The 13,471-nt window shown below is 37.7% G+C and overlaps 1 protein-coding gene across 1 annotated transcript in view; it reads right to left on the bottom strand.

Annotated features, from left to right (window-relative positions):
• RAD50 (RAD50 double strand break repair protein) overlaps positions 1-13,471 on the bottom strand; it is a 113,126-nt gene that overhangs the window by 2,928 nt on the left and 96,727 nt on the right. The window contains exons 22-23 of the mRNA XM_068980088.1: positions 1,640-1,725; positions 953-1,095 (exon numbers count right to left, since the gene is read on the bottom strand). Of these exons, the coding sequence (XP_068836189.1) occupies positions 953-1,095; positions 1,640-1,725 (229 nt within the window). The remainder of the gene's footprint in view (positions 1-952; positions 1,096-1,639; positions 1,726-13,471) is intronic.

The raw sequence follows: 13,471 nt of genomic DNA on the forward strand, positions 1-13,471 counted from the left end.
TTTATGTGAATAACTCAGATGATGTGAGCATCCATTTACAGAATTATAAAATTTTGTTAAGAATCAGGGGTCCAGAGGTAATATTGATAATACTCTTCTAATCTGCAAAGGAGGAAGATAAAAAATCGGTAACATTTTGGGGACAAACCAGTGCACAGTGAAAGAACCCACCATTGTTCCCCAAGGATGCAAGTCCTATCTTCCCAACTTTTTGAAATATCAGCTCTGCACATCCAGCCTCGCCTTCTTCCCAGAGCTCCCTGCAGAGCTGGGTGGCCTGGCCCAGCACTGAGTCCCTGTGGCGGTGGGGCAGAGGCACCTGTGGCTTTCATAGCCTTTGCCTCTGGTAGACCCTGCTTTCAGATGGTCCCCAGGCCCCAAGGCTAGGCTGGGGAGTGGTGGTGGGGACTCAGTCCTATGGCGAGGCGGCCTTCTCTATCAGACTCTTAGTTACTGTAATGCCTCAGCTGGCTCAATCTAGGGTCTGGTTTGCTAATACTGTATGTCACTGATTCTAAAACATACCGTTCCTTATCCCTTTGACTTCTCTGAAATCAAGATGCAGCTTAGAATTACTATTGAGTTTTTTCTTTCTTGGTAGCACATAAATTAGTGTGGGTCTATAACTGATGATCAAATAACCTTATTCTCATAAGGAATGCCATGAAACAATGAATGGCCTTCAGCTTTTTGCTCTACATTTACACTATCCTGTGAGACTGCTTCAGGCCCTTCTTCTAAAAGCCTACTTTACATAATGTTGCAGGAAATGCTGGTTAGAATTGAGAGTGTAATGAGAGTGAGTGAGCCTGGCTCACTTCATGTGGCAGCAATGACGCTATAAGGAGCTTCCCACCATTCACGGGCACCTCGGCTGCTTCCTCTGTGCTGACGATCATTTCTCTGTCAATTTTCTGTGTACAGGTGGCCTTACGTTCATGAAGATACCTGCCTTTTGTCCGGCGCTGCAACGCCCTCTCATATCCAAGGCTGTGTCTCCCTTTAGCATCACCACTCGGTAGTTGTAATTCCTCCTTTTATCAGAAGCTGATACATTTTCATCGGCATCTGATCGAATTTCTATGTACTCAATATCTGATACAGAAAGAAGAAGATTTTAGGAACCTATACTCTGCAGCATTTTGTCATTTGCAAACCTTATCAAAGAACGTTATAAGCACCATGTGAGGCTGACATTCCCAGGGGAAACACTGGGTGGTTTGGAAACTTTTCCCTGGTTATGAGGATTCCTGGTCAGAATCCTTGCTCTCAGCTGTGCCCTTGCTCTCAGCTGTGCCCTTTTCTTAGTTCCCCTATTAAGAATTTCCTCCTAATGGTTTTCTTCTTCTTCTTATCTCATTTCAGCTTATCCCTATCTGCACTTCGGCAGAACCTATTATGTCATCAGCTAAATATAATCTGTACCATAGCCAAATTTGTAAGTCCTGTCAGGCTTTGGAATAGAAAACTTTGCATTTTTTCTTTCTACAAGATATTGTCAAGATAAGAATTCTTAGAAAATCTGAAAGATGTTCAGAAAGGGATCTAGAGGTAATACTGACATGATGAGAGGTCATATGAAGCAAAAGCTTGACACAGGGCTTTAGAAAGAGCATTCAAGTTACACCATGTTAATTACCTTGTCCACGATAGGTACTTCGCCAAAGGTCACGAATAATTTTGTTGATTTCTTCCATTTTCATACTGTGAAATTTCATTATTGCTCTGGAAAAAGAATCCACTGGTAAAGATAACATAATATTTAACTGGAATGGGTTGCCCATTTCCTCCTCCAGGGGATCTTCCCAACCCAGGGATCGAACCTGGGTCTTCTGCATTGAGGGCAGATTCTTTACCATCTGAGCCACCAGGGAAGGCCAATATATTTAACAGTATATATTAAAAAATATACAAAATGTTTAATAATATACATAGTAAGTAACATCATAACAGTGAGATAACTTCCCCCATATTAATAATAAAAGTAGAATATAGTAAGAGCTAGAAAAAATAAATAGAACCAAAACCTTACTATTGGCTAGTATTGCAAACTGTCAGGCATATATAATTCCAGCACTCCAGGGTCCTTACCCTTCTCCACTTTCACTCTCTAGATCAAACCCTGGTCTCCTGCATTACAGGCAAATTCTTAACCATCTGAGTCACCAGGGAAGCTCCATGGTAAGACAAACATTCCCTTAAATGCTTAAGTACTGTGAAAACTTCTGAAAAGAGTTTTTTATGAGACTTTTCCTTAGGTTTAACAGAAGTGCTGTTTCTACTGATACCAACTGGTTATATAGGAAGCTCTGCTAAACGGATGACAGTGAGTTAAAGAGGGGATAGAAGGTGTACAGGGTCCCTTAATCCATGGGAAAATAGGCGAATCTCTGGAACTGCTGCCTTTTTTTTCTCTTCTATTTTATTACAGTTTACCGAAGTCAACCTCTGAAGCTGCTTTTGTCTCTGAGATCTGTGAGCTTTTTACCAACCAGAAGTGCTGGTTCAGAGAGGAGGATATAGAGGCTTAAGCTGACCTGAACTTCAAAATGTTATTTTCCCTTCCTAGTTAAAGATTCAGAAATCCTAACTCCAAATATGTGCACTAACTTTTGTGCACCCCTCTACCCCCCACAACACTCTTGAAATACTAGTAGTTTTGAAATACGAAAAAGAAAAGAAATGTCTGTAAAAACAAAAGTAGCCTGTCAAAATCTAACATCGTTTTTACTATAGTCACCTTTCGCCAAAAAGCCCTTAGGTTCTTTGGAAGTGGGTTTATGAATTAATAAATGTTGCAACAGTCACAAAAAGGCAAACATCACTGCCATCACCATACAAAGGATGTGAGGCGGACACACTCCCATTTGCAAGTCTCTTATCTGATATATACAAAAAAAGAAACTGAACGTAATGCTCCTGCCTCTGCAGAATCATTTCATGATCTTCTGGTTTACCAGCAAAAGAGAAAGAAATGACTCAACATAAATACATTTTACATATCAGATGAAGGATTTTAAGTATAAACCCTGGAAAAAAACCATATTCTGCCTGTTGATGAGAATGCAACAAGTCTCTATTTTCTACTTTTATATATTTACCTCAGATTTTATACTTCTTTCAAAAGGACAGAGAGACAACTTCTAAGTATTTGTTTAAAACCAAAAAACCTCAGAGAATGTTCTTGAGATGAATCATGTAATCCTTAGCTTTATACATTATGATCTTGATTCTTCAAATGACTTTTAAAAAATGTCATCTTTCCATTCAAGTTAAAAATCGTCCATAATTAACATAAATAAGCACTCTCAACGTGGAGAACGAGCTCCAGGTGGGGCACACATGTCCAAGATGCATACGTATAGTCTATACCATGGCTCCCTGGGACATCAGAGGTGGTGCATCCTCACCCATGTGTGGGTCTGCTGAGAGAAAAAACTAGTCCTTACACTCACCCAGGAGTGTGGCAGGCAGCACTGATGTCAACAATTGCCAGACCATTCACTGTGTATCTTGCATGCATGCTCAGTCGCTCACTCATGTCTGACTCTGGCTCCATGGACTGTATGTAGCTTGCTAGGCTCCTTTGTCCGTGGGATTCACGAGGTGTGGATACTGGAGTGGGTTGCCATTTCCTACTCCAGGGGCTCTTCCCAACTCAGGGATCGAACCAGCATCTCCTGCATTGACAGGTGGATTCTTTTACCACTGAGCCACATGGGAATCCCACTTTGTATCTTCTCTCTCTGCTAATATGGAGTTTATAGCCCCACTATGCAGTGATTACAGTAACTACATGGGTTCGATCCCTGGTCAGGGAATTAAGATCCCACAAGCCAGGCGACACAGCCAAAATGAAAAAAAGAATGGAAAGGTATCCCTATGTTCATGATTGGAAGAATTAATTATGTTAAGATGTTAATACTTCTCAAAGCCATGTATGTAATACAATGCAATTGTTATCAAAATTCCGATGGTATTTTTAATAGAAATAGAGAACACTCTTGAAACTTACATGGAACTACAAAAGACCCCAAATAGCCAAACAAACCTGAGAAAAGAACAAAGCAATGGTATTGTATTTCCTGATTCTAAGTTATACTAAAGCTACAGTAATTAAAACAGTATTGTACTACCATAGACAATTAATCTATGACAAAGGAGGCAAGAATATACAATGGAGAAAAGAGTCTCTTCAACAAGTGGTGCTGGGAAAGATGGACACCTACATGTAAAAGAATGAAATCAGAACATTTTCTAACACCACACACAAAAGTAAACTCGAAACGGGTTAAAGACCTAAAGACAAGATTACACTGTATAATTCCTAGAGGAAAAACACAGGCAAAACACACTTTAAAATAAATTGCACAGTATCCTTTTGGACCCATATCCTAGAGTAATGAAAATTAAAAACAAACAAAAGGGACCTAATTAAAAACCTTTTGCAGAGCAAAGGAAATGATAAAATGGAAAGACAACCCACAGAATGGGAGAAAATCTTTGCAAAAGAAGCAACCAACAAGGAATTAATCTCCAAAATATACCAACAGCTTACACAGCTCAAAAAACCCCCCAAAAGACAACCCATCAATAAATGGGCAGAAGATCTAAATAGACATTTCTGAAAAGATATACAGATGATCAAAACACACATGAAAAGATCCTCAACATCTCAAAGAAATGCAAACCAAAACTACAATAAGGTATCACCTCAAACCAGTCAGAATGGCCATCATCAAAAAGTCTACAAACAATAAATGCAGGAGAGAGTGCAGAGAAAAGCAAACTCTCCTATATTGTTGGTGGGAATGTAAAGTGGTATGACCATTATGGAGAAGAGTATGAAATTTCCTTTAAGAACTAAAAATAGAACTATCATATGATCCAGCAATCCCACTCCTGGGCATGTATCCAGCGAAAAACAAAACTTGAAAAGATATATGCACCCTGATGTTCACTGCACACTGTATAATAGCCAAGACACAGAAACAACCTAAACGTCCATCAAGAGATAAAGAAGATGTGGTGCATGAATATAATGGAATGTTACTCAGTCATTAAAAGGACGGAATGATGCCATCTGCAGCAACGTGGATGACCTAGAGATTTTCATGCTAAGGTGAAACAAGCCAGACAAAGACAAAGATCATATGATATTGTTTATATGTGAAATCTGAATTAAAGAAAAGATTAAAATAAACTTATTTAAAAGATAGAAATAGACCCACAGACACAGAAAACCCTTATAGTTACCAAAGGGAAGAAGGGAGGAGAGGGATAAATTAGGAGGTTGGGATGAACATATACACACTACTATAAATAAAACAGATAACCAATAAGGACCGACTGTATTGGCACAGGGAATTATACTCAATATTTTGTAATAACCTATAAGGAAAAAGAATCTGTAAAATAATATATAGATATATGTGTAACTGAATCACTGTGCTGTTCATCTGAAACAAACATGACATTGTAAATCAACTATATGGATACTTCAATATAAAAAGAGACTTAAAAAAAAACTAGTATGGCACTGGCATAAAAAGACAAATAGATCAACAGAACATAATTGACAGCCCAGAAATTAACCCAGACACATACAGTAAACTAATATTTGACAAGGGAACCAGAAACTCTCATGGAGAAAAGACAGTCTCTTCAGTATGGTGTTGGGAAAATGGGATACTCACATGTAAAAGAATGAAACTGGATCCCTATTTTAATCACTCATAAAATGAACTCTAAATGAATCAAAGACTTAAATGTAAAACCTGAAAGCATGAAACTCCCAGAAGAAAGTTCTTGACATGGGTCTTGGTAATGATTTTTGGAAATCATAGCTAAAGCACAAACAATAACACCAAAGTGGGGGTCTACATTAAACTAAAAAGTTTCTGCACAAGAAGCAAACAACAAAGTGAAAAGACAACCTATGGGGTGGGAAAAATATTTGAAAGCCATGTATTTGATAAGAAGTTAATATCCAAAATATATAAAGAACTCATACAACCTGGAAAAAAAAACAAAACTCAATTTAAAAATGGACAAAGGACCTTAACAGACATTTTTCCAAAGAACATATACGAATGGCTAAAAGGTCCATGAAAAAGATGCTAACAGTCATTAGGGAAATGCAGATTAAAAGCACAATGAAAGAACCCCTCAGACCTCTTAGAACATCCATCACCAACAAAACGTGACAAATGATGGCATGGATGTGGAGAAAAGAAAACCCTCGTGCACTGCTGGTAGGATACACTGTAAACTCTATAGCCACCGCGGGAAACAGTATAGAGCCCTAAAAAATTAAAACCAGAAGCAACATATAATTTAGTAATTCCATTTTGGGGAATATATCCAAAGGAAAGGAAATCACTAACTTGAAAAGCTATCTGCACCCCCTCCCCCATTCACAGCAGCACAGTTCACAGCAGCTAAGAGACAGAGACAACCTATGTCCATCACGGAATGAACAGATAGAGAAGGTGTGAGATATATATCTCTACACACACATATATATCTCAGTATATCAAATCTATACACACACACACATTTATACATATAATGGAACATTATTCAGCCATAAAAAACAAAGAAGTCCTACCATTTGGAATGACGTTGGATGGACCTTGAAGGCATGTTAAAAGAAGTCAGTCAGACAGAGAAAGACAAATACTGTAAGATCTCACTTACATGTGGAATTTAATTTCCACTTATAAATAGGTACTGCTGCTGCTGCTAAGTCGCTTCAGTTGTGTCCGACTCTGTGTGACCCCGTGGACTGCAGCCTACCAGGCTCCTCCGTCCATGGGATTTTCCAGGCAAGAGTACTAGGTATGTAATATACAATATGTTAACTATACTTAACACTGCTGTATGACATAAGACAGCTAGGAGAGTAGATCCTAAGAGTTCTCATCACAACATTTTTTTTTTTCCTTTTTATCTACATGAGATGATGGATGTTAACTAAACCTACTTTAGTAATCTTCATAATATGTGTATATCAAACCATTATGCCATACACCTTAAACATATACAGTGATGTATGTTAACTATTTCTCAATAAAATAAAACAGAAGCTGGGGAGAAAACAGATTTAATCAAATTAGTAATGTGCTCAAGATCAGAGAAAAATGGGATATTAACAGCCCTTGAATATAATCAAAATTATTTGAACAGGCAGTCAAAATGGCATCTTTCAAGCCATCAGGCTCAGATAGTTTTACACGTGGATGTTTTCATATCTTCAAGGTACACCTAGTTCTGAAGCATGTAAATACTACATAGCAAGGAGAAACATAAGTAAGAAAAAAAAGGATAGGCTTATTTTGCTTACAAATACACATACAAACATTCTAAATAATACCAAATTTAGGGCTGAGCATATTAAAAACAGTGTATTACAACCAGTGTTTATCTCAAGAACCCAAGAATGGTACAACAGAAAATTAAGATAATTCACTTCATTAAAAGATTGCAAGAAAATATTATTTAAACAGATGTCAAAAAGTATAATACTGAGTTTTGATAAAAACTAAATAGAGAAATAGAAAAATTTCTTAATTAGACAAGATGACTATCGGATAGCCACAGCAAGCATCAAACTTACTGTTAAAATATACAGAAGTGTTCCTCTTAAAGCTAAGAGCAAGAGAAAGAGAACTTTTATTACTGCTACTCTAAAATAATGTCCTGGGGACCCCTAACAACTGAACAAGACAATAAAGAGAAATGAAGACTAAATGAGAGGGACAAAAAAGAACTTGCTATTGTTTCTGCAGATGATATAACTATATACTCAGAAAACCTAAGAAGTCAACTGACAACTATTAAGACTGACAAGGTGGTCAGAAATAAACATACATTACTGTAGCAAAATTCAGAACAAAATAGAACAAAACCATCCTGAATAAATACATTACAGGACTCCAGTGGGAGATTCAATATTGCAAACATTTTCCCTCAAGTAACCCGTAAATTAAATGCAATCCAAACAAAACTTCCAACAAGATTAAATAATTTTTTAAATAAAACCCACAAGATGACTCTAAAGTTCATATATGAGAGATAATGCCAATGAATAAAATCATAGTAGAGGACAAGAATAAAAATTAAACCAACTACATACAGAACTTTATAACTGACATTTCAAGTCAATGGGAAAGGTTTTAATAGTGCTTGGAAGAGGAAAAAATTAAAATTATATCACTATCTTTTATCAAATTTCTAATAAAGTCCAAATAAAAGATTAAAAATAAATAAGACTATTAAAAATTTTTTTTGTAATCTTAGGACTGGGAAGGCCCTTGTAATTGAGAAGTCAAGCATTAAAAGACCAAAGATTCACTGACCTAAACACTGAGCCACAGATAACACCATCAAGAAAGCTGATGGCAAATGACAAACTAGGAAAAACTCCTTGTGGTGTGTGTGCAAAGGATTAATATCCAGAATCTATTTTAAAATAATAATGTAGATCACTTAGAAAAAGACAACCTAATAGAAAACTTGGCAAAGAGCTATGACTGGACAATTCCTGGAGAAGAAATACAAACAGCCAACATATGAAAAGACTTCTAACCTCACTATTACACACGGAAATGTAAAGTGAGAACATTTTATGCGTAAGACTCAAAAATTTTAAAAGTTGATAATATGTAAAGCAGACATAAAGAAATGTCATATATTTAAGTAGGTACTTTCATACACTCCTGGCAGAAACAAACTTTGTGCTTTTGGAAGGCAATGTGGCACAAACAAGTTAAAAATGTACACACGCTCTGACCCAGCAGCTCTATTTCTAAGTAGCCATCTTTCTGATATAGCTGCACAAGTGTAAGAAGACATACATTGTAGCATTATCTGCAGTAGCAAACACTTAAAGGCTTCCTAATATGTCTGTCAGTGGTCAAATAAAGTAGGTAACATCCACCTTATAGAATATTATGCAGCCATTAAAAATAATGAGGTATTTATCTATACAAATGTGAATTTCATCACATGGTAAAGTGAAAAAAAACAAAACGTATGTACAATGTGATACTGTTCACACAAAGCAAATGTGTACATACATGCAAAAGCACTGTGAAGAAAATGAAAATGTCTCATCAGTGTAATTCTACTGAAGTGTTGAATAAATGTCAGAGCCTGTCAAGGAAATTTCAAGTCCCAATCTGAACCATGTTCTGTAATTTGCAGAATAATGGTATCAGTTTAGTTCAGTCGCTCAGTCATGGCCGACTCTTTGTGACCCCATGAACTGCAGCATACCAGGCCTCCCTGTCCATCACCAACTCCCGGAGGAAATAAAAATATCTGTAATACAAGGCTGAATGGGTTAAGTGGTACAAAATATTATGACATACAAAGGAAGAAAAAATTACAGCACTTGTATGTTACAGGTAATTAACACTTAAGAATGACCTTGAAGGTCCATGACATCTAGTAAACTATGATTCTGCTTGGGCAAAGATATAAATTTCATGGGCTGGAAACTATTGTAGGTAGATGGTCATCGGGCTAGCTACATCAGCCCCACCTGTGTCTGGAGTGTACATGTCACTCAGTTAAATGCATATAATACTGACACATGTTATGTGTATGTTTTGTGAAAAAGGATCTCCCAAAATAAAATGAAAAGTTCTAAGATCTAAGAAAACAGTGATTTATAAATCAGTCTTATATTGAAATATTCTTGGTAATCTGAAAGATTGTCTTGAAAATCTCAGTAACAATCTATTGCATTTTATGAGGACAAAGGATGGTTTTAGTGGTATTTAAATTCTAGTCATCCATGAAAGTCTTAGAATGTGATCCTCAGAGATGAGCAAGGCCTAAGATATTTACTGTTTGAAAGGGGGCACAATGAGGCCAAAAGACGAAAAGACTCACACAGGTGAAACTATTCCGTATGATGCTGTATGAGTAGTTGTTCTTCAGTCGGGTCCGGCTCTTTGCGATCCCATGGACTGCAGCGCGCCAGGCTACATGGCTAGTTACATGTCATTAAACATTTGTCTAATTGCACAGAGTGTAGAAAACCATGAGTGAACCCAAACGGGAACTTCAGATTTTGGCGAGTATGATGTTCATCTAATGTGCCACTCTGGTAAGGGATGACTGTGGGATAGGCTATGGTCAGGGAAGGGCGGAGGTATATGGGAAATCTCAGTATTTTCTGCTCGATTTTACTATGAACCTAAAACTGCTCAAAAAACAGTCTACTGAGAGAGACAGAGAGAGAACGGAGTATGAACTAATATAGTGTGTAGAGCTTTTTCATACATGTCCCTCTTCTTCACGCACACAACCCTTCGAATGCCAAGCTGACTGTCCTGTCTGTCAGCACCTCTTTGCACTGTGGCTTCTGCCCCGGCAATTTCTACATGATTTTCCTTTTTGTTCTAAGCTGTCAAACTGTCTCCACTCTTGGGCCTTTAATAAAAAGCTTCTTCAAGCCTTGGCATTATCTACTTTCTAAGCACACATGGGTTCTCGCTTGACGTCACAAGTGAAGCATGTTAGGCATCCCCAGGACAGTAGTCCAGAGTTTGCTGCTGCTCTCTGGCCACTTCTAAAATCATCACAGGACCTGGTCATTAGCAGAGAACTGAATGCATGAAATGGAGTGGTCAGACAATAAGTAGACTAAAACCTCACCTGCCAGACAAACACCTTTTCAAATGTTACACCTTTCATATTTAAGCCATCTCCAGGGCTCCAACTACTGAGGAACGTTAGTTACCATTTTGCTATTCAAAGTCAGAAATGCATGTACAATGGCAAATTTTGAACTGGATTTCCCCATAACTCAAGCTATTTCAGTAAATATTAAAGGGGCCAAAGACGAGCCTTCCTAATGAAAGCAGTAGAAAAGATTATACTTACCAAGACTTTTTCCAACAGTACTATTCTCATCCTTGCACATAAAATTGTACCAAATGGAGGAGGAAATGGCAACCCACTCCAGTATTTTTAATTAAGAAGTTGAAATATTTCATTATTAAATTGTTTCTTATTCTCCTGCAAAGCTGTTGCTTCATTGTATAAAAACAGTGTATTGCAAAATTAAGATAGTAATATTCTTTACTGGACGCTATACAACAAACAAACTTTTCTCTCCTGCCAGCTATTTTCTAGGGGGAAGATAATTTTGACCCAAATGCAGGGATGGCTGTAAGCAAGTTACAAAATTATATAAGGCTTAAGATAACCGTGTTATCTTTGAATTACATAATTATTATAACTAGTTTTACCACATATAATTTCAGAAATTTTGAATATTGTAACTGGAGCCTGGCCTAAAAATCATAGGGTGCTGTCAAAAAGATGCACAGTGTTTATCTGAAGTCATTAGGAAGTTAAGGGGTGTTTTCTTCAGGAAACATTGTTACAAGTGGTTTCTTTTCTTAAAAGTTGCTTTTTAAATACATATCCACCCCTAATTTTAAGACAACTATGCTAAATTGTTTCAAAACTAGTTTAGTTAGGGGTTCCATTTTCACTCCTCAATAGATTTTATGTATTTCTCATATGCTTCTTCACTCCTTAGTTCCCCACTCCCATATTTCTGCCTGGAGAATTCCATGGACAGAAGAGCCTGGTGGGTTACGGTTCACAGAGTTGCAAAGAGTTGGACACAACTGAGCAACTTTCACTTTGCTTTGCTTCACTTCCTGAGATATACAGGTTGCCAGAAAACTGGCTAAGATCAATTTTATTGTTCATTATTATATTGAATACTCTTCCCTATGGTAGTTACCACCATAAGAACTTCCTGTCTTCCTACATATAGGTCAGCGGAAGCCCTCTAGTATAAGGGAAATGATATGATGAGTATCACATTCTACTGAGTATTGTGTTCCAAACTAGTAGTGATTTTTATTACTTACCACAATTCAAAATCCCTAACTTGCCAATCTTAAGCTGCACATTTATAAGAAAAATGTCCTCTTTTTCTAGATAAACCCTTTAAGACTATTAAACTAATTTCCTAAAACCTTTGAAATTACTGAACTGCTGTAATTTCCTTTGACCAGACTCCCAAATATCAGCTTTTAAAATTCAGGTAATGGGTCAACCACTATTGCTATAGCGGTTGATAAATATTTGGTTAAAAAACCTTCAAGTCATTGTGAAATGGCACTAGCTGTCATCGGGGTTTGTAGTCTACTTGTTTGCTGCTGTGGGGGCTGATGTGAAACTGCACTGTATCTAAGATAAGAATGAGAATGACGGCCACGAGGTGAGCCCAGCATCAAGCCCTCACGGAGTGTAAGAAGCCGGGTTCTGGAGAGACTCAGAGAAACCTGGCTGCCCTGGACATAAAACTTACGTTTCCACTGAGTCTCAGAAGAAGTATGACTTAATGTTCAACATCCCACATTTGGGGGGAAATAGTGTAACATTTTGGGAATACGGCAGAACTGTGTACTTTGAATGATATATTCCAAAATCAATTTTAATTGATGGCTTCTATTAAGGGAGTGGATAAGGGATAGTAAATTCTAAATAATGGATGTTTTCCCCTTGTCGAGTGTCTCTGACCATTGGTAATGCTGACAATCAGTGACGGTTTTAGATGGTTACTAATAACAGATGGTAATCAGCTTTTCTTGAAAATGCACTGTTAATTTCCTGTGTTATCTTAAATAGATAGATGAATGCAACTATTACGACGACTGCATGCTTCTAAGAGGTGAAACAATGAGGGAAATTTTGGACCTTACTTTTTTCTAGGTGAGAAGGCAAATTTAAGGCTCCTAGTATAAACCTTAAGAAGAGTTGCAAGCATAAGTTCACAAACACTCAATTTTGGGGAAATCTGTACCACTTCTTTTCTTCTCATTTAGAAGAATCCATCTAATTGCCAGACAACAGAACTCAGTAAACAGCCTGCCTTTGTTTCCTAGGCAAGCCTAAACTGCTGGGAAGCACCGCTCTACCCCACAACCCACAAGCTCCCACATATGCCCGCCTTCTGCTTAGCGTGATGCTTCTATGATTGAAGCTCTTTTCTCTACTGAAATGCCCTTCCTTCATTACTCATGGCCCAGGTCAATACAGACCGTGGACCACCTACCATGGTCTCTCCTGTTGTGCAGTTACAACTTTACAGGAACAACAAGGTATATTTCTATCTCCCCAGAGAGAACAGAACAGGGATTTTTTTCAATGAACAGGTGCCCCACTGAGGGAATTTTTGTTCCTGCTGTCAGTGCTCTCAGGGTCTTGCAGGGTTAGCTGGAGGGCTTCTGGGTACAGTTTTCCATTCAGTTAACACCTATGAAACCCCAGGTCTGCAAGTCAGTGTACTAAGAGGAAGAGCTACTTTATAGCAGAATCACGTACACTTAAGATTTAGGATTTAAAAAAATAGAAGATTCAGGATAAAACCAGTCTACATACCTACTTTGGTGTTCAAGCCCCTTCTAGTCAGCCCCCATTTTCCTGCTACTCTTCA

This window comes from Capricornis sumatraensis, chromosome 9 (assembly GCF_032405125.1).
Source record: "Capricornis sumatraensis isolate serow.1 chromosome 9, serow.2, whole genome shotgun sequence".
Taxonomy (NCBI): Eukaryota; Metazoa; Chordata; class Mammalia; order Artiodactyla; family Bovidae; genus Capricornis; species Capricornis sumatraensis.